At 36.8% G+C, this 22,047-nt stretch overlaps 1 protein-coding gene across 1 annotated transcript; it reads left to right on the forward strand.

The window, feature by feature from the left end:
• Window positions 1-1,439: 1,439 nt before the first annotated feature.
• Fgg (fibrinogen gamma chain) lies at window positions 1,440-9,356 on the forward strand. The gene is made up of 9 exons (XM_076864674.1): window positions 1,440-1,558; window positions 1,658-1,702; window positions 1,883-2,066; window positions 2,177-2,270; window positions 3,929-4,059; window positions 4,701-4,834; window positions 5,641-5,825; window positions 7,230-7,507; window positions 8,927-9,356. Exons 1-9 carry the CDS (start codon window positions 1,481-1,483, stop codon window positions 9,133-9,135), a joined length of 1,338 nt encoding a protein of 445 aa, XP_076720789.1. The 5' UTR covers window positions 1,440-1,480; the 3' UTR covers window positions 9,136-9,356.
• Window positions 9,357-22,047: the final 12,691 nt, after the last annotated feature.

The raw sequence follows: 22,047 nt of genomic DNA on the forward strand, positions 1-22,047 counted from the left end.
CAATCCCTGGTACAAAAAAACCACAAAAAACAAAAAACACCACTAAATGGTTTGGAGGAAATGACTGGACTGAAGGAAGGGTGATCAGTTAGCAGACTTTTAATTGGTTACATGATATGATGATGTGATTGCATTAACTGAATAGTAAGAGGGAAATATTAAGGAACAAAGAAAGGTAAATCTGATTTTGGTAGATACACTTATTTTGATAATTATTGATTAGCTATCGAATGTGAACATTTATCTTTTCAAATCAAAACATAAGCATTCCTTTGTAAAGACTTAGATTTGAACATTAAAATGCTAGTATTTCTTTCATGCTAAACATATTTCTCCCACTTTTATGGTTCATCAAAATTTAGCCAGACAATGGTGAAGCATGCCTGTAACTCCAGTAACTCAGGAGGATCAAGGCCAGCCTCAGCAACTTATTTCTCAAAATAAAAAATAAAAAGGTGCTTAAGTTAAGCACCTCTGTGTTCAATCCCTAGTATAATAATAATAAAATAATAATAATAATAATTGTGTCAGAGGAGGGAATGAGGGATAACCCAAAATACGCACATCAATAGTAGCAATAATGCACGATTATAAATTATCAATAGTTGATGGTGGATGTTGTTTCCCAATACACAAAGAAGCTCTAGCGACAGGGCAGAGATGATGGCCCTTTTCTAATATCTCATTTTGCCTCTTTTCCTTCAGCTTTGCTTCTAGTCAGGGAGAAAGATTTTCCTAGCCCCTGCCTCTGCATCCAGAGGTAACTAGATGGAACCTCAGGAAAAACAAACGGGCTCTTTGCTCATTTTCCCTTGGTGGCAGCCAGTTCTATCAGTCAAAGAGACAAGTCGAGCTCAAAAGCTCATTGAGAATGGAGGGCAGAAGGTCACAGTCAACCCAGAGGGACAAGAGGCCCTTTCCAGTGTCATTCATTCCTGGGACTACTGAATTGGGTCATGGCGGGAGGCAAAGTCCTGCCACAGCCGCCTGTTAGAGAGAATGTTGTCACCTCATCGCTGGGCTAAGAAAGGTCTGTGGGTCATTTAGGTTATGGCGGCAGGCCCCATCTTAAGGACAGGCAGGGTTTGCTCGGATGGACTTGGGATCTGTGTTTGCTCTCTCCGCTGCCTACGGGAAGAGGTTGCAACACGCAGCTTCCCGCCCTCCCCAAAACAGTGGCTAAAGCTTCACCTGCTCTGGGAGATTTTGGGATCACAGGGAGAAGTTTGAGTTGGGCCAAAAAAGGAGGAGCTTAAACCGGGGTGCAAAATCTGGGAACCTGCTGAGCACAGGTTGGGGCCAGGAGGAGGAAAAAGAGACGCGAAAGAGGTGCCCACCCTTCCGGTAAGGAGACCCCGTGATCAGCTCCCTCCAGTAGCCATCGCGGCCAGCGCTGGACCTTATATAAAGGCACAGGGGGAGCCCAGGAGTTCACAGCGCTGACAGCACAGGGCTTGAAGCGCCAGGCGCCCCAGGCATCATGGGTTTGTCCCTACAACCCCGGAGTTTAATTCTGTACCTCTCCAGCCTTCTCCTGTTCTCTCCAGCATGCCTGGCAGTAAGTGTGCTGTTCATAAAACACCTTCTTTTAAACAGAAAGCCGGAACATAAGAAAGCAAATGGTGACTAGTGACATTTCGTGCTTTTCTCCTTTTAGTATGTGGCTACCAGAGACAACTGCTGCATCTTAGATGAAAGATTTGTAAGTAGCTTTTATGTTTCTTGCGTTCTGTTGGAGAGGGGAGGAAAACAGAAGCAATTCTTCCACAAATACCATGCAATTTAAAAAAAAAATATCGTTGATCTATTACTTATTTTTATGGGTAGGTTTTAAGTATTGCTCTTGTCCAAATGTCTGGTCACTTGCTGCTGCTGTTTGCAGGGTAGTTATTGTCCAACTACCTGTGGCATCGCGGATTTCCTGTCTACTTACCAAAGCAACGTAGACAAGGACCTGCAGAGTTTGGAAGACATCTTAAATCAAGTTGAAAACAAAACCACAGAAGCCAAAGAACTCATCAAAGCCATCCAGATCAGCTATAATCCAGATCAGCCAAAAAAGCCAAGTGAGAAACTAAGGACTAGGGGCCAACTGAGAAAATCGTTCAAGAAGTTCTTTTGTTGTTGTTTTAGTTGTTTTGTTTGCTTATTTTCTGGTTTTGGTCTCCTCTTACAGATATGATAGAGACTGCCACCCAGAATTCCAAGAAGATGGTAGAAGAGATTATGAAATACGAAGCATTGATTCTAACACATGACTCTAGTATTCGGTGAGCATTTTGGCTTTCCTTTGCTCTCCAAGACAGATTTAGTTTTGATTACTTTTTAATGTTTTTTTTTTTTTTCATTTAAAATGTCCAGTTGACATTATGTCTGTCTTTGACCCAATGAGGTGGGAGGTTTTTTTCTTTTTTTTTTTGGCAATATAAATTGTACTGAATCATAATTGCATTTATTTATGGCATTGAGGATCAAACTCAGGGCTTTGTGCATGCTAGGCAAGCAACCAAGCACTGAGCTACATCCCCAGCCCCAGTAATTGCTTCCTAATAATAACATTGGAGAAAGGTGTTCTAAATATTTGTAAATGTTTGAAATCTAAATGTCCCTCACCTCCCACTGGTCTTACAATGTAAAAATCATACACATGGGCATTTGGGTGTTGAAAGTAAAATTCTCTTTATAAAAATGTCAACAAGTCAGTGGTAAGAAATTATCAAGCAGAGTCATAAGAAGGATCATGACTACTAAGGTAAATTATATTGAAGGTGAGTCAGAAAAGAAATATCTTAAGAGACTTAAACAAACATTGTAAAGCTATGTGTTAATCGTGGCACAGTGAACCTATAGTTATGTATTTTCCTCCTATCGTGTCGAAATAAAATACCTGTTTCTGGCTTCCTAGAGTTACATAAACTTTCTAACCATGGAATCTAAGATAAAGTTGTAGTTTCTTCACCATTTTTTTTTTTTAAATTGATCTCAAAACTGTGAGAAACTGAGATCTATGGTGTCTGGGAAGAAGTGGCCCAGGAGAGATTTTGCCTCCTTTTGATATCAGAAGTCTGTTGTGTTTATTGTCACCAATATAATTTACATTCTGACTGCCCATCATTGAAGTTAAGGAGACCATTGTGCAGAAATTGTCTAAGAGTAGAAAAAGAGGGTGGTCCAATAGTTTTTCTTCCCTTCTGTTCTTCAAAGATAGAAACAGAGGTTTATGCACAGTAGATAGTTTTCTATCATTTCTGAATATTTATAAGCAACCCTGTAAGAAGCTGCAAAAGCAGGGTTTTTACTTCCCCCAAGCTTTTTTCCAGACCTGTGTAACTGGAAACACTAAGAAAGATAGGAAAGTGTCTAGTTGTATATTTTATGTATGGTAATACCCAAGATACCTTTTGCAAGTAACTTAGAGATGGAAGCCCATTAATAGGTCCTTGGTAGATCACCAAGTTTAAATGGATGATGCTTCAACAACACATGGGAATTACTGAGCAGAACTGTCCCTGCTTCCAAATGGCCAGGAGGTGTCTCCCTTAACCAGGCCCATCTCACTTTGGCTGTTATCTGCTCTACTTTAAGCGTAAACTGAAAATCAGAATGACCACTTAGTGACGACCTTTGTATATTGACATGGACTTTGTTATTTGTGTTCAGAGTTGAGACTTTATGTCTGTTTCTGGATAAAAAGATTCTGGCAAAAAATTGTATTCCTGTTTTAATTATTTAGGGAGGGGGGTGTGGAGTTGATTTCCTTGCCCCCAAAGCTTAGCATTTTAATTCATTTCAATTTATTAACATAATTTTGCAAATTTCCCCAAAAGGGAAGTCTTAAGAAAATAAGATAGTAGTTCTAAGAGAAAATACAAAGTTACTCCAATGAAAGGAATGCTTATCTTTTATTATCTCGTTGTTTAATTTGTAGATTTTTGCAGGAAATATATAATTCAAATAATCAGAAGATCCTTAACCTGAAACAGAAGGTAGCCCAGCTTGAAGCCAAGTGCCAGGAGCCTTGCAAAGACACAGTACAAATCTATGATACAACTGGGAAAGGTAAATGAGAGGTTTATATTGGGATCATGTTCATCAAAGCAAATAGACAAAGTAAAAGGGAATGTATAGGAATAATGTAGAAAGTGTCTAGTTTCCCCCGCCACTCTTCCCCGCCTTCCTTTTTTTCTGGAAGTACTGGGAATTAAACCTATGGGCACTTTACCACTGAGCCACATCTCCAACCCTTCTAGCTCCTTTTCTTTCCCTCTTTTTTTCTTTCCCTTTTTCCTCTTTCTTTCTTCCTTCATTTCTCCCTTTCTCTCTCTCTCTCTCTCTCTCTCTCTCTCTCTCTCTCTCTTCTTTCTTTCTTTCAACAGGGTCTTGCTATGTTGCTGAGGCTAGTCTAGATCTGCAATCCTCCTGCCTCAGTCTCCTGAGTCTCTAGAATTATAGGCATTCTGCTCCTTGCTTAGTGAGTATCTAGCTCTTAAGTGTCTAAGGATTCCAATAGTATAGAGTATTCTTGAGTAGCAAACAATAGTTTGAAAGGACTGATGATGTAAGAATGTACATAATGTAAATTATATTCCTCTTGGGAAATGAAGAGTTGAAAACAGGTTCATTTCATCTCATTTTTGAGGCTAGCACAATCTTACCTGGATTTAAAACCACAGTAAATGTTTCTTATTTTCCTTTTTCAGATTGTCAAGACATTGCCAATAAGGGAGCCAAAGAGAGTGGCCTTTACTTCATCAAGCCTCTGAAAGCGAAGCAGCAGTTCTTGGTCTACTGTGAAATTGATGGCTCTGGAAACGGATGGACTGTGCTACAGAAGGTAATTTTCCCCTTTCATCTGTGTTTAATGAATGTCCACATTGGTGCTGCCATATGACAGATGCTTTTCAAAGTATCTTGTGAACATTAAATTACTTAACCCTCAGGAGGCAACTGAGGATGACAGGTAGAGTAACTTGCCCCAAATCACATAAGTAATAAGTAACAGAGTGAGGATTTGAATCCAGGCAGTGTGGTTTCAGTGTCTTGGCTTTCACTCAATATGGCTGGTGTCACTGCTGCAGATTTATGATGGCACATAAGCAAAGTCCTTTGGTCACAAAAAAATAGAAGAGACCTCTTTCATCAGATATATTAAGACCAAGGACCGCCATCACAAGAAGAGCTCCCCCCAGAAGATACAGGTGGGCTACTCCGAGGCCTCTTGTGGCCTCTGCCAGTCACTGGGAGCCACTGAGGATCCTGGCTCCCTTGTCTTATTTACTTCCTGCCACTGGGGGCACTCAGAGGGCTGCATTCCACCATCAGCACATGAAATCAATAATGTCTAGCTCGAGTTCTGAAGTCCTCCAGGGGTCTTAAAAAAAAACCCAAAACCTACCACTAGTTCAGAATTCACCATGTACTGAGCACTCTTTAAAATGTTTTATTAATATCTATCATGAAATCCTCACAGAAACCCTAAAAAGCCCGATTTGATAGATAAGGAAACCAAGGCATCTTGCCCATGTCACTTCATTGCTAGTCAATAGACTTATAACCTCCATATTTTTGACAGGATGTTGATGATATTTTCTTGACATGCACCAATATCTGTTCTCTCCCCTTGTGCCATTCTGTAATTAGAGACTGGACGGCAGTGTGGATTTCAAGAAAAACTGGATTCAGTATAAAGAAGGATTTGGCCATCTCTCTCCTACTGGCACCACTGAGTTTTGGCTGGGAAATGAGAAGATTCACTTGATAAGCACACAGTCTCAAATCCCGTATGCACTCAGAGTGCAATTGGAAGACTGGAATGGCAAAACCAGGTACTGTGCAGAAAGAACTTTAAGGATTTTTTTTGTAGAGGTCGTCCATACATGTGCTCTTTCCAACTCTCAATAGATGGATAGCAAAAAACAGCCTGGCATATGTGAGGAACAGTTTGGTTCTTGGGCAGTCCAAAGAGGAAGGTTCTCTCTGTAATGGATCTGAATGTTTTGGTATAATTTACTTACTCTGGAAACATTCAGAGCAATAGCTAGTTGCTGAGATTTTAATAGGTACCAGAAAATGAGCATGATATTAAATCTAATTTAATCAAAATAACCATCCCAAAAGCAGGTATCATTATTAATCCCACTTTTTCGACTAACATTGCTGGTAAATGCTACGTAGAGGTGGGGTATGAATTCAGGAAGTTTGACTTCATGAGTCTCCTGAATGAAAGTGAATTCAGCTTCTTTAGATTTCCCATTTATTTAATAACCACTCATTCTGTCAGCTCCTTGGTTATCATAAAATAAAATCAGCTGGCTCCCTTGGTGATCTACAGTCCTCTCTAGACTTAGAGGTACCTGAGAATTTTGAGTTTGTAGACCTAATTCAAGTGAATAAAAACATTCAACCATCTTACTATGTTACATATTACATATTCTGTCTCTGAACACAAAGATTTGTTATTGTTTTGTTTTTTAAACTCTTCAGGTGGTATGAAAGTACCATAGTCAGTAGACTTTTTCCTATAAGATCATCTCCCATTTTCCTAGTACTGTAGATTAAGGAAGAAGATAAGATATTTTCTGGAAATCTCTGTTTATTCACCAAGACCCATTATTCTCTCCACTCCATAGAATTTGATTTCTTTCACAATTTTTCCCAGCAGAGAATCTCTCTCTGATTCCTATAGCTCATTTTTTTGTGGACTACACAGGTTCTACTTAGTATGTCCTTATGATGTCCTAGATAGCCCTCCTTCTTGCCTCTGCCCTACTGCCTGGGGAAAGAAGACCCTGTTTAGACCTCACCCTTCCGGTGGTGTGAATGGGTAAGGGAACTAGCTGTATCTGCTTCCTGAGCATTAACTCACGCTCATCGTCAGATCATCAAGGTGATCTATGATAGCATTGTATGCAAGGCTAAATACTAAAATAGAAAGGGAAGATATGAAATTAGTCAAATTTTGGTTTTATTAGGAACCTATCTATAAGTAAAAAAGCATTCAAATAAGTGAAGTGTTTACTTTTCACTGGGACTCCTTGAAGTCTTCTAGACCCTTCCTGAGCAGAGTCGATGAACTCTGAACTGGTTCACACATTTGTAGAAAACTCTTCTCAATGTTTCCATTTCAGTCTTAAGAAGCAAAGTGACAAAGCAGCTGCCTGAGGGAATCGCGACCTTCTGAACTTCCTGAGGAGGCTTAGGATGTGACGTCTCTATTTCCTTCTTCACAGTACTGCAGATTATGCCATGTTCAAGGTGGGACCTGAAGCTGACAAATACCGCCTGACCTATGCCTACTTCGTTGGTGGAGATGCTGGGGATGCCTTCGATGGCTTTGATTTTGGTGATGATCCTAGTGACAAGTTTTTCACATCCCACAATGGCATGCAGTTCAGCACCTGGGATAATGACAATGATAAATTCGAAGGCAACTGTGCTGAACAGGATGGATCTGGTTGGTGGATGAACAAGTGTCATGCTGGCCACCTCAATGGAATTTATTACCAAGGTATGGCTTTCTTTCTTAGGTTCCAAGTGAGTGTAGAGTAGGTACATTTTACAAAGTATAATAAATAGATACAAAGTAAAGAGGAATAATTGTAAGGACAGTAGGTCTTTTATCATATAGGTCTTTATCTGAAACCAGAATTGGAAAGTACCAAGACTGTGCATAAAATAGGACAACCACCTACTGCAAAATACCCAGTGGTTTGTCATTATACCTAAAACTATCACCATCAGACTTGGAACTTGTGGTTACAGTATCTCCTTTAGACATACCATATATGTGATCTGAATGGGCTAACATTACCATATTTGTACTTATTAGTACATTAGCCTGGCTCAGCTTCCTGTGAGTTATATGTATCAGATACAACCAGTGAACAGTGGGTAAGTGTCTAAAGAAGTGGAATGAAGGAAAGGAAAGTACTATTAAGGGCAAGGGTTCATGAATGCATGAGAAAAGTCATGCTTAGGGTTTGTAGACACTTATTTTAGGATGGGGGAGGCTATGCTTTCTATAAGGGTGGAATGATTTAGACCACTGATTTGACTTACTGCCCAGCAATTATGTCTGTGGAGGCCCTACAGATGAATCCTAAAGGATTCATTAACAAACATAGAATATAGCTACTCATCTGCTTATAAGCAGCCTTATCTCTAGTAGCCATTGTCCTACAGCCAACTTTAAATCTTCTCAAAGATTCTTTAAAGTAACTTGGTTTCTCCCAACATTTTTATTTTTATTTTTACTTGGAAAAACCAATATATCTTTGCACCAGGAGAAACTATGTTTGGAAGAAACTCTCTAGGAAGGTGCTTGATCCATTTGACCCAGGGTAGCCATGTAGATAGACTTCAGTCCACTCCAGTATTAGACTCAACCATCCCCTTACAAAATCATGAATTCTGGTACCCAGGAACAAGAAGGCAAATTAATCTAGGCCCTATAGAGATTATAATAAAGATTAAAATAACATTGCAGAACCATTTTCTAAAACCTCTTTTCAGTGAACCAGTAGAATCGTGTTGTCCCATAACCACAGACTACCTGATCTGGAATCTTGGGGCTCCTGCATTCTAACCTGCCCAAGGAAAGACTGTCCATAATAGCTGAGTCCAGGATGGTGAAGCTTAGGGAAAGAGAGAAACCAAGTAGGGAACTTTGTTCTGGCTCTATTAGCAGTGAATAAATTTAGAGAATGGCTGTGACCATGAAGCATGCTTCAGATAGACAGCATTGCCAAATATTAAATTTAATTATAAATTGAGATTTTAGGAATCTTTAGAGACCCTTTTAGTTAATAGATAACACTTGCAAACTTGATGAAACTGGCAATGCACATCGTAGTAGACATTTCTTCTTAGACTGTCTGAGGGAAGCAAATGTAAGAGTAATGATTTGTGTGTCCACTACTCTTTTTAGGTGGCACTTACTCAAAAGCATCTACCCCTAATGGTTACGATAATGGAATCATTTGGGCCACTTGGAAAAGCCGCTGGTATTCCATGAAGAAAACCACCATGAAGATAATCCCATTCAACAGACTCGCCATTACAGATGGACAGCAACACCACCTGGGGGGAGCCAAACAGGTCAGGCCAGAACACGAGGTTGAAATAGAAGATGAATAAATCATTTTTCTCAGAGATGGTAGAGTGATAATTGTTAATTTCTATGGACTCACACAATGTTTCAGACATTTTCTGAAAGTCTTTTCCTATCTTCCTTTTCTGTATTTTTAAATTTTAATTATTCTTAAAAGGATATTTGGGCTTCAGTGAAAAAATAAAAATTTACATCAGACTGTATTCCAAAATTACTGAAATCAGATTTATTTTAAAAATTGCTTATTTGAGGAGATAACATTTGGACTTATTTCCTAAATGTATAAAAATAAAACTATGGCTTTTTTTGCCTTGTTATGATTATTTGTCATTTTATTTTGTTACTTTTTTGGGGTTTTATTATTTCATAAATATTTTTGTATGTACTAATAAAATAGGAGAAAATTTTAGAGTTTCAAATGCCTGAGTATGTTTTCATGTATATTACCCCCAAATCAGTCATATTTAATTCTTCTTTTTTAAACAGAGAATTATATCTTTTTTAATATATTCTTTTGTTTTGTTATATATTCATAGGCTGGAGACGTTTAAAAGACCATTCAAAAGTGATTTGCTTTTTTAAAGGACTTTATCTGAACAGAAAAATATAATATTTTTCCTATGGGACAATGGACTTTCAAAGCCTCACTTCATATTAAGAGTAAAACGAACTCATGTTGAAAACTCCATTAACAGTTTTGTGCTGGTGGTAATTTATCTACATGCATTTCAATAAACATTTTGTTTCCTAAGACTAGACACATGGTATCTTTTATTGAACATTAAAAACCATCACTTTTCATCCACTTAGTCATTACAATTGGACAGTCATCAGTTTTTGCTGAGCCTCACTCTTGATGCTAAACATTGTACCTGACTGGGGGGAAATTACAGAGGAAATGAAGTCATGGCTTTTCTCTTCAGGAAATATGAGACACTTGAAGTGTTGTAACCCAAAGTGAAAAAAATTGATATAAGAACACATCAGGTAATTCAGGTGCATGGGACCCAAAGAGCAGCTGGCCACAGAAATCTGCTGAGGGATTCTTCCAGCAGCAGTGTTGAACTCCAAATACCAGCCACCAGAGAGGCCTACAGTTCAGAGCAAAGCACTGTGAGGAACCATCTGCTCAGTCTCTCACTGATGAACCAGGAGGGGAGGGGAGTGGAACCATTTCCTCATTCCAAATCAGAGATAATGAGACTTTAGCAGCTTGAATTCAGAAGCTGCTGACTTTCTAAGGAAGTTCGTAAATCTGTGTAACTTGACATTAGGTTGACTGCGTAAAGCACTAAACTGATTTTATGAAGGAAATATCTAATTGATCTGAAGTCCTGAGCTTTGGCTTTGAATTGTCTTCCTTCCCACCATTTCTTTCCTAATTCCCTCATTTTCTGGTTCTCACAAGTCCTGATTTTAAAATAATCTTAGAGGAAGTAAAAACAAAACAAAACAATAAATCAACTTCTAGGTATACAAACAAATGCTTGTGACTCTTTGGGAAATCGGAACATTGATGGGGGGAAGGGGGAGGGGAATGGGAAAGACAGGAGAATAAATTGAACATCACCTTCCTATGTTCATATATGAATAGAGGACCAGCGTAACCTCCACTTCATGTACAACCACAAGAATGGAAAGTTAGATTGCATGTGTGTATGATATGTCAAAATACATCCTACTGTCATGTTTAACTAAAAAGAACAAATTAAAAATGAAATAAGAACTTAGATTCATTGTTTGCAGTATTCATTTGTCTATGCATGCACAGTGTTCCTTCAACTCCCATTTACTGAGTACCTTCAATGCACTAGCTCCTGTGCTAGACATTGCGGGTGTGGCACAAAATGTGCTCGACATCTTCCTCTCACCCAAGCCTATTCTTTTCCATCAGTTCTTATGTTCCAAAAAGACAGGGACATCCTCCAGGCTTCTTCATTCCCTCCTCCTTCATGTCCACTGATTGATCTAGTCTGTCAAGTCCTAAATATTTAGTAGAATCCTTTCCTTCTCTATAGTTCTTGCCTCTAGTCAACATACACATCTCATGCCAGAAGAATTGCAAAAACCTGCTCCTGTTCCTTCTTGCCGATTCCACCTGGTCATGCTCCACACTATTTCTAAAATCAGAATGCAGAGTCTATCTACACTTCGTGCAATTGCAAAATCTTTTAGAGTATCAGTTTGATCATGAATAAAAATAGTTATATATTTCAAAGTTTTAGTGCAATAATATCACTCCTGTGATTTATCCTAAGAACAGTTAAAAACATTTTTTTCTTTGTTCTAATTAGTTACACATAACAATTAAATGCATTTTGACACATCATACATTAATGGAGTATAGCTTCTCATTCTTCTGGTTGTACATGATGTAGAGTTACACTGGTTGAGTAATCATATGTGCATATAGGGTAATAATGTCCAGTTCACTCCACTATCATTCCTTCCCCATACCCCCTCCCCTCCCTCCGCTCCCCTCTGTCTAATCCAAAGTACTTCCATTCTCCCCCACCCACCCCATTTTGAATTAGCACCACATATCAGAGAAAATATTCAGCTTTGGTTTTTTGGGATTGGCTTGTTTTTCTTAGCATAATATTCTCCAATTCCATTCATTTACCAGCAAATGCCATAATTTCATTCTTCTTTAAGGCTGAGTAATATTTTATTGAGAATATATATATATATATATATATATATATATATATATATATATATTTATAGAAGCCTGGGGATGTAACTCAGTGGAGAGGAGGTGCTTGACATGCACAAGACCCAGGGTTCAATCCCAGAGCCCCAACCCTCACAAAGAAAAGAAAGAAGAAAAGGAAAAGAAACAGAAAAAGGAGAAAAAAATAAGAAAATATTATATACAGCAATATAATAATAGTCATAACTTTAATGACAATGGGAAATTTAGAAAATATTTAATAGTGGAAGAATGAACAAGCAAGACATTTTGTTAGTACAATGGAATAGACTACAATAACCAAATAATAAGAATAATATCTCTATATCAACATGGAAACATTTACAAAATAATAAACAAACTTTAAAGATGACAAAATAATTCTACCATGACAATTATGTAAAAACTGTACATTTTGAATAAAATATAATCTTGACATATGTACATCATTTGTGCATATTTGTTCTTCCCAATCTATTGTATAAAATGTAATGAAATAATAAATAAATTTCCAACATTTCTGATTTTTTATAATCACCTGTCTGATGCTTCTTCTGATATATTAATTATAACAGTCTTTCAAAATCATTTTGAAGTCCCCCATATTTGTGAGTGTCCTAAGTACATATTTGCTCTACATATTGGATAATCTAGCACTGATAGAAAGGGAACAGTAATTTTTTCTTTAGACTTCTCCATATTGTTTGGATTATTATAATGAATATAAATTTTAATTTTGCAGTTAATTTTAAAACTCAGCAAGGTAGAGAAAAATAGAGTAACTTAAAATTTATATTTAGATATCAATATATAATGGTGAGCATTGAAAGGCTATAATTTAAGGAAGAAAGCATGAGACATACTTCCAGACTCAATTGGACCAGGTCTTCACAAATGAAGTAGGAATTGAAAGGCTTATCTTGATAAGAGAACTTTTAAAAATCTACTTTCAAGGGGGCTGGGATTGTGGCTAAGCGGTAGAGTGCTCATCTAGCACATGCGAGGCCCTGGGTTCTATCCTCAGCACCACATAAAAATAAATAAACAAAATAAAGATATTGTGTCCAACTACTTCTAAAAATAAATATTTTTAAAAATCTACTTTCAAGCGTAAGAAGAGTTTGGGAGATTACAGATTATTTTTCTTCACAATTTCTCAAATCTCAGAAAACTATTGCTCATCTCTCCCCTTGATTTTCTTAAGCATACAAAAACTTGAGTCACTGAAAAATAGACTAAATGCATACCGGTTGTACAAGGTCCAACACTTTCATAAACCTGCAGGGGGAAATTTCTGAAAGAAAAATTCAGATGCATAGACATTAAGTCATACAGCAACAGAGCAAAGATTTTATATCAAAAGACAGAATCAATTGGCCAAGTATCAATTTTTTTAAAAAATATACCTCTGAAGTGCTGTAGCTTTTTCCAAATTTTGTTATGTTTAATAGTTATATTTTATAGATTATGTTTCAGATGTGTGGGTGGGTGAAAAATGAGTAGGGAATGAAGAAATGTAAGTGTTCGTGGCATATTTGAGATCTTTCCCAGATCCTACATTCTTTCACTATAAGATTGTTATAAACCAGACAAAGAATGTATGGTAGATATATTTGGTTTATTCCAATGGTAAGAGAGAATATTTAGCTGTGGGAAAATGTGTCTACCTGATAGTTTCTTATCAGTTTGATTTAGCTCAAAGAAGAGCCAAGGAGAAAAGTTAAAGATAGTAAATGAATAGATGAGCAAAAATAAATTCTTGAAAGAGGCCATGCGTGAGAGAAAGACTATATTTCCTTTACCTCTTTGGGGTGTGGCAGGGAGGGACATATGCACACCCTCAGAAGCACCCTCCTAATACACAATTCTCATTGTTCTGTGCTGAATTAGTCTCTGGATTGATTGATTGATCCTAATCTATTTAAATTTCCTTCCTTTCCCTTTCTCCTCTGAATAATCAAGGATTCTAACAGATTTGATATGCATTTCTTTATCTGTTGGCATTTTATTAATCATGGATATGTGTGTGCATATTCTTAAACTATATAAATGTCATTGTGCTATATATAAATCAGTGTTACTCAGAATGCTGACCCCCAATTTTTTGTTGCTGCATTAAAAACAAAAATCAAGATTAGCATGTAGAAACTTTGTTCAATGTTATGTTTGTTCTGATTAAGTCTATTGAAACAGTATTTTTGTTTTTTTGAATCAAATAACAAAAATTGCAGCCTGTGTTTTACACAGTATTGCTTTGCTAAATTTTGTGGTTTTGTAAAATAATAAGTCTGTGACTGAATAGAACTTTAATAAAATGGTTCCTTTACCACAAATACTTTGAGAATACTGTTAACATCTTCATTGTATGTATTGCTTTGTGTGTGTGTGTGTGTGTGTGTGTGTGTGTGTGTGTATATGTGTGTGGTGCTGTGGTGCTGGGTGTCAAATCCAGGGCCTCATTCATAGTAGGCAAGTGCTGTGCTACTGAGTCACTCCCCTGATCCCACTTATTTTTTTTAATATGACAGCAGAATGCATTACAATTCATATTATACAGGGCACACTTTTTCATATCTCTGATTGTACACAAAGTAGAGTCACACCATTTGTGTCTTCATATAAATGTACTTAGGGTAATGATGTTTATCTCATTCCATCATCTTTCCTACCCCCCATCCCATTTATTACTTTTGTTATTTATCACTGTTTTTTTTAAGGATCTATTTACAATTTGAGTGTTTTATAATTTCCCTTTGTGTCCAAAGGTACTCAAGTGAATGCTAATTGTTTCCAAAGCTTGTGAAATTTTAACTAGTTTAACTACTATCTAGATGCCTTGCCTATGGTTAGAGAACAGAGTCTTGACGGTGATTCTTGGGAAGGAGAAGTTTTGCAACTCATTTTGGGACAAAGGATTATCAGAATTAATGTATCCCATAAAAGTTTATATAAACCATAATCATTCTCCAATAAGGATCTACCTACTGAAATTATATTAACATTTTTTTCCTTTTGGAAGGCAAAGTATAAACCAAAGACAGACAGGTGGTTATTGGCTTTTAAGCATGAGCTTTGGCCCAAATGGTGCTGTAGCCGTTGGCCCATTCTAAGTATTAATTAAAGGTCTGACTATGAGAACCAGCAGAGCTTTGCTCTGTGGCAGGTTTGGAAGCTTCCTGGCAGGGCTGGATGGCACAAATTCAAGCTGCTGCTCTTCTCAATTTCATTGGGAAATACCTGAATGCAGAAAATGAAGATAAATTTGAGATCATGGCATTTAATCAGATCTACAACTGGGTCAAAAATATGCTTCTCAAATCCCAAATTCAGAGTTCATGGCCCTCGCTCCCATTTCCCAGGTCCTTACCCAGATTTCTTTTATTGGCAACTTGAAAAGCATGAAGTGACCCCAAGCACCTGAATTTTGCCCCTAAATCTGAATGTTGACTCTCCCTAAATAAACAGAGCAGGGCAGATTCCACTCTGACAAAAGTGGCTTCTTTCAAATCCTCAGGGACAAATAGTTAAAGTGTGACTAGAAAAACAAGAGCCAACACTGAAGAGGCCTTGACCTGGAAATGCATCCTTTATGATATGCTCTCTTCATATTGCAAGGCTATAGAAAGCTTCAAAATGAGGCAACCTATACAAATGCTCCAGAGACAATAGGAAAGAAAATTGAGTTGATTAAAATATATATATATTTTTTTTTTTTTTCCACACAAGATATGAATCTGATGTTGGTTAACTTTGGAAATATAATTTTAAATTTTTAACATTTTTTATTTTATTTTTTAAATAATCTTTTTATTTATAGAAAAGTCATAGAGATACTGTACAGAGTGCCCCATACCATCATCACGCAGTTTCCTTTAATGTTAACGTTTTATGTTACTAAGGGTTCATTTGTCAAAACTAAGAAATAAATTCTGATACATTGCTATTGTCTAACTTCACACTTCATTCAGACTTCATTCATTTTTATACTAATGTCCCTTGCCTGTTCCAGGTTTCCATCCAGAACACAATATGATATTTAGGTTGTTAATCTCCTTAGTCACCTTTGGTCTGCAATGTTTGAGTTTTTCCTGCCTTTGATGGTTTACAGGAGTTGATTCTGCTATATTAGTTAGGAATTTTGAAAGGTGTCCCTCAATGCTTTTTACAATTTTTCTCAATGCTTTTTTTGTTAAATCCATTTTACTGTCAAATGACCTGTTAAAATTATATCTCAATACAAAGAATCAAATCCACAGAGAATTAAATGGGCCCTGGTAATTGAATTGTTCCATTTTCACATATAATTACTTATTTGTGGAAACACCCAGTGCCTTCCTGATGCTGTTTTCCCAGACTTCAATACATCCATGTTAAAGCACTACTGATTGAAAGATCTTGTTTGCTAATCTTTAATAGAAGAAACCCAGTGAAACCAGCAGAACAGAGTACTGAATACAGCAGATTTACAGTGGATGATGTTAGAATGGAAACATGTTGATATTAGGACATCAATTGATTATCTGTATAATTAATCATGTTTGTCAAAAATAGCATTTATATCTTAATATGTGTTCAATGCCAAAAATTTAACAAATCTAGAGGTATGCAATACAGGTACGATAATTTTATTTTGAAATGAGTTATTTCATTGATAATGCAGTTAAAAAGGAAAAGAAACAGTGGGAAAAACTGAAGGACTCCACTTTCAACTCTCTTCCCCCACCCCAATACACGCACACACACGCGCACACACACACACACACGCACACATATACACACACAGACAATTTAGTGGAATTTTACTGAAAACACTTCAGTAAAAGACCATTAAAATTACATCTTAATTCCAAAAATGCCCCCAAATGTCATTCATTTAGATGGACATTAATCTGGAAAGTACCAGAGAACTTTCCAGAGAAATAAGGTAGATTTCTTCCCTGAATAGGGAGATTAAATGGAAGTATAATGAAGTCAAGCAAGATTAAACAAACAAACAAACAACAAACAAGCCCTAGTTTTTCCCTTCTCACTTTTTATAGTGTGGTTCATTTCTATGTGTTTGAGGAAATCCCATTTTCTCGCCACAGCTATAACTTCCAGGGAAAACATCTGCAGCAAAGTATTAACAAGTTTTGAAAACAAGTGTCCTATTTTTCTCTTTTACATAGATCATCATACCAACTCATTTAACAGTAAATGACAAGGTAAAAGCAAACTTTTGCAATGTACTTGGAATGAGCAAATACAACACACAACGTTCTTGTCAATGATTTCCAGTGAATCCTTTTATAGACCAGTGACTGTTGAAAATCCTGAGGCAGAGGCCCTGTAGCAGTATTTACAAATGCCAAAAGTTCATGAAATTTTTAAATTTAGACATTTCAAAATTTCAAAATCACTTTCTTACTTTCCAATAATTATGTGCTCAATATTGTTTAAATTGAGTATTTCCTGTTAAAGTACCCTTACCTTCTTGTTACTAGGATGATAATAAGTGTATAGATTCATATAGCTTTTTTTGAGGATTGAACACAGGGGCACTTAACCACTGAACACCATCCCCAGTGCTTTTTTTATATTTTATTTATAGACAGGATCTCCCTGAGTTGGTTAGGGCCTCGCTAAGTTGCTGAGTCTGGATTTGGGCTTGTGATTTTCCTACCTCATCCTCTCAGAACCTCTGGGATCACAGGTGTGTGCTACCACGTCCAGCTTTATATAGATTTTTAAAAAAATATGTTTTAGTTGTTGGTGGACCTTTATTTTATTTACTAATTTATATGTGCTGCTGAGAATCAAACCCAGTGCCTTGCACGTGCGAGGCAAGCACTCTCCCCTTGAGCTACAATTCCAGCCCCTCATATAGATTTTTGATGGAAGAAACAAGTATTTTTCAGATGCACCTTGTCTTTTGAGACATAATTAAATCTGACATTTAAAGGAATGTTTTACATAAAATGTAACCAAAGGAGTACAAATTCCATACCTGACTCTTCAGCTGTGTGTTCTTAGATCTGTGTTCTAACAGCACTTCTTCAGAATATATTCCACAAAATGTATCGTTGTTTTATGTTAGATTAAGCTATACTCATCATTTTGCAAATATTCATCAATTTGACCTACAAAGAAGGCAATTTCATATGGTTTAATCTAATTCTTAGCTGTTTACTTATTTGACTTGCTCCCCAATTATTAGCCACTTAAAAATAAAAGACTAGATTATTTGTCTATCTCAAGCATGAAGAAGTGGACAAAACTGGACAAAAAGCGAACACATAATACATGGTTATTAAATTTAAACTAATAAATAAATGAGTTAACTGCTCTTAGAACTCAAGACATTTAAAAAACATTGGTAAAAAAATGGAATGTTCTACTTTCATGAGATATAACCCTGGAAAGGAAAAATACTCCATTCAGAAGCGAGCTATTGTTTGTTTTGTTCTACTTTGTGTCTCTAAGATGTGACTGTCTAGACAACTGTTTAAACATTTTATTCTTCATGTGCAAGTTGTGATAGTAGATATAGCTTAAAACTGAACATCCTGTAGAATTTCTATCCTTTCTGTATACATTGTACACCACACAAGTAAAAATATTTCAGTCCTTCCAGATGTCACGGCTTAACGTATGTGTGAATTCTTGCATATAAATATTAATAACTGGTGGAATATTATCAATTTCAAAAAATAAGTAAGTCAAATATATCCTTCTCTGCAGAGGTGAGGAAAATTGTATAATCATTCTGGCAACAGCAATACATAGCAGTTTGAATTTAGACCGCTGAAAATTTCTTAAAATTTTTTTCCATTTTTTTTCAATTAAAAAGATAACCTCATTATTACATGATTTTTAAAAATGATATTTCTAGTTTTATTTGGTGCCTATTAATGACATTTTTGTTAAAAAACAAAAACATAAGCCAAAAAACCTCCTCCCCTCTGGGTTACAATATGGCTTATTCATAGATTAGCAAGTCATCACTGCCTGGTTCAGTGCCAGGTCCAAAGAGTGACCTCAAAAGGGCCTAGAAAAGGAATTGTAACATAAGAGAGAAAACAAGATAACTTTTTATTACCAGGTATTAGGGTATTCTAGAAGCAATAGAAGAATATAAGGTAACATTTCTAGGGATTGTATCATGTATGTCCAATATTTTATATAGGCCATTTTTTATAATTCCCACAAGTTTGCAATAAAACCATTGGTATCCCATTTTACAGATAAATATGCTAGCTTGACTAATTTATACTTTGTCCACATTCCTTCTCTAGAATTCGGATCTCCAGATGGAAGCCCTCTATCCTTCCTCCATCCTGAGCCGCCATGTTGTCTAGCAGTGATGCAGTACCATGAAGAATAGCTAAGTAGGACCAATGGAATAACAGGAGAAGGAGGCTGCTTTTTAGGTAAGGTGGTCAGAGAAGGCTTCTCTAAAGAGGTGGCGTTTGAGTAGAGGCTTGGATGAAGTAATGCAGTAAGATGTGCAGAAACTTGAGGGCAGCGCAGAGCAGCAAGGATAAAACCTCCGGGGGGCATCCTTGGAAATGCCCAGACAGAGGCCAGAGTGGTGGCATTCTATCAAATAATTTTCTCTTAATTTACTTTCGACAACCATGTGTTCAATGAACTCACCCAAAGCTCACCATGTTACTCTCTTAGAACTTCTTGCTATATCACACGCATTTCCAAAAAGGGACACTTCCTGCAGCCATAAGAAAATGTCTCAGAAGGTCAAGCCTCACCTCCCTCTTCTTGCCTGTGTTTAGCCAGGGTGGTCCTGGAACTTTTCATGGAATTATTGACATCTGGAACCTCAATGGGGCTTTAAGCCCCCCCCCCCCTGTGAGCTCTGTAACTGCCTCTAGAAATCCGAGAGAGCTGCCTGGAATGAGCTTAATCAGGCAAAGAGCCTTCCATAGACAGACAGACAGTGATGGAGGACACTGGCTTGCACCAAGGCTTCGACTCATTTCTAGAAAGACTTACGTGCCTTCTGGAGGCAGAAGGGCCACTTCACAACAATGGAATCCACTCGTGTTTTCTGGCTGAGTGAGGACCCACACCTTTTCAGAAAGAATACAAAGACAAAAAAGAAAAAAAAAAAGTACTTCGATTCTTGACCAGGTGGAGTTTCACACACACCTGTAATCCTAGCGGAGGCTGAGGAAGGAGGATCGACGTGTTCAAAGCCAGCCTCAGCAACTAACTGCAAAGTGCTAAGCAACTCAGTAGGACCTTATCTCTAAATAAAATACAAAAGAGAACAAACAAAAAAACGTTGATCCTTAAATGTATGGTCTAGTGGGGGAGATGGAGAATATTCCTACAATGATAAATGCCACCAGTGATACATGGTCTAAGGAAGTATAGAAGAACAGAAATTACTTTCAATTGGATAAACTAAACCAAATACCCTATAAAATGACAACCAAAGTGTTCAGCATTTAGTAAGCACACAATGACATTAGCTACTTTTACAACCAAGAGTGGCTTTACCTAGGAAGTAGAATTTGGGGCAAGGTAGAATTGACTACTATATAAATTATAGGGTACCCTGTTAAGTTTGAACATCAGATGATAAATGATACTAACAAATTTTTAGTACGAGTATATCCCAAATATTGTGCTAGAGGTACTTACACTAAAATGTATCTGTCGTTCAAATTTAACTGACCATCCTGGTTTTTATAATTGTATGCTACATCTGACAAATCTAAGCCTAAGGTTTTTTTTTTTAGCTTTAGTATAATTGAGAAATGTAGTATAATTGACAAATGAAAATTATATATACTAAAGTATATGTTATATATAATATATATAAGATACACACACACTAAGGTATATACTAAGGTGTTGATACACATGCACGTTGTAAAGTGATCATCACTGTCAAGATAATTAACATATGGATCATCTCATGTACTTATCCTTTTGATTTAAGTGAGAAGTCTTGGCAAACTTCAAGTGCACAAAACAGTATTGTAAACCATACGCACTGTGCTGTTCATTAGATCTCCAGAAGTTATTCATCCTACATAACTGAAAATTTGTATTCTTTGACCAATGTCTCTCCATTTCTCCAGCTACCATCCTCTGGAAACTACCATTCAACTCTCTTCTATTTTAGATTCCACACACAAGAGAGAGACCATACAGCATTTGGTCTTTTTATATCTGCCTTATTTCACTTAGCATTTTGTCTTCCGGTTTGTCCATGTTGTCAAAAATGGCAGGGTTTTCTTCTTTTTACAGACTGAATAATTTTCCATTATACTTATCTACATGTATTTATTTATCTTTTTAATCTACTCATCATCAAGGAACATTTAGGCTTCTTCCATATCTTGACTCTTAGGTATAAAGCTACATTGATCATGGGGGTGCACATATGTCTTCTACATACTGATTTCATTTTCTTTACACACATTCTCCAAAACAGGATTGCTGGATCATATAGTAGTTTTCTATATGAAATTTCATATGGAGATGAAGAGTAGGGAAAGCAAATCAGGATGCACAACACACAGAAAGAAGAAAGAAATGGTATTTTCATCTTCTTTTTTTTTTATTTATTAAAGCATTATAATTACACATAGTAGTTGGATTTATTTTGACAAAATTATACATGAAATTTGATTTACTCTATTTCAGTTCCCATCTCCCCTTCCATTCCCTCCCTCTGCCTCTTCTTCCTTCCTCTACTCTAGTGATCTTCCTTTCACTCATTTATTTGTTTAGTTTTGATTGGTGCTTTCTACATGTACACAAAGGTGAGATTCCCTGTCGTATGTTTCTATATGCACATAATGTGATTTTGTTAAACTTATTAGCATTTCCTCCCCTTTCTCGCCACCCCATCCCCCGGCCCTTCCTCTACCTCACTGATCTCTCTGCTGTTTTCATGGGATTCCCTCCCCCACCTTCTCTCCTTTGATTTGCTCTAGCTTCCATCATGAGAGAAAACATCCAACCCTTTGTTTTCTGAGACTGGCTTATTTCACTTAGCAAGATGTTCTAGACTATTTCCATCCATTTGCCAGCAAATACGTAATTTCCTTCTTCTTTATGGCTGAGTAAAACTCCGTTGTGTATGTATACCACAATCTCTTAATCCATTCATCTACTGATGGGCATCTGAACTGATTCCATAATTTGGCTATTAAATTGTACTGCTATAAACATTGGAGTGGCTGTATTGCCATAGCATGCTGATTTTAGATCTTTTGGATAAATTGAAGGAGTA

This window comes from Callospermophilus lateralis, chromosome 8, assembly GCF_048772815.1.
Source record: "Callospermophilus lateralis isolate mCalLat2 chromosome 8, mCalLat2.hap1, whole genome shotgun sequence".
Classification (NCBI taxonomy): Eukaryota; Metazoa; Chordata; class Mammalia; order Rodentia; family Sciuridae; genus Callospermophilus; species Callospermophilus lateralis.

What these genes read in the sequence shown, in the direction of transcription:
- Fgg (XM_076864674.1), top strand. Translation starts at nt 1,481, where the DNA reads ATGGGTTTGTCCCTACAACCCCGGAGTTTAATTCTGTACCTCTCCAGC. An exon ending in TCTCTCCAGCATGCCTGGCA is followed by an intron (nt 1,559 to 1,657) that starts GTAAGTGTGCTG and finishes TTCTCCTTTTAG; the next exon opens with TATGTGGCTACCAGAGACAA. An exon ending in GCATCTTAGATGAAAGATTT is followed by an intron (nt 1,703 to 1,882) that starts GTAAGTAGCTTT and finishes TGCTGTTTGCAG; the next exon opens with GGTAGTTATTGTCCAACTAC.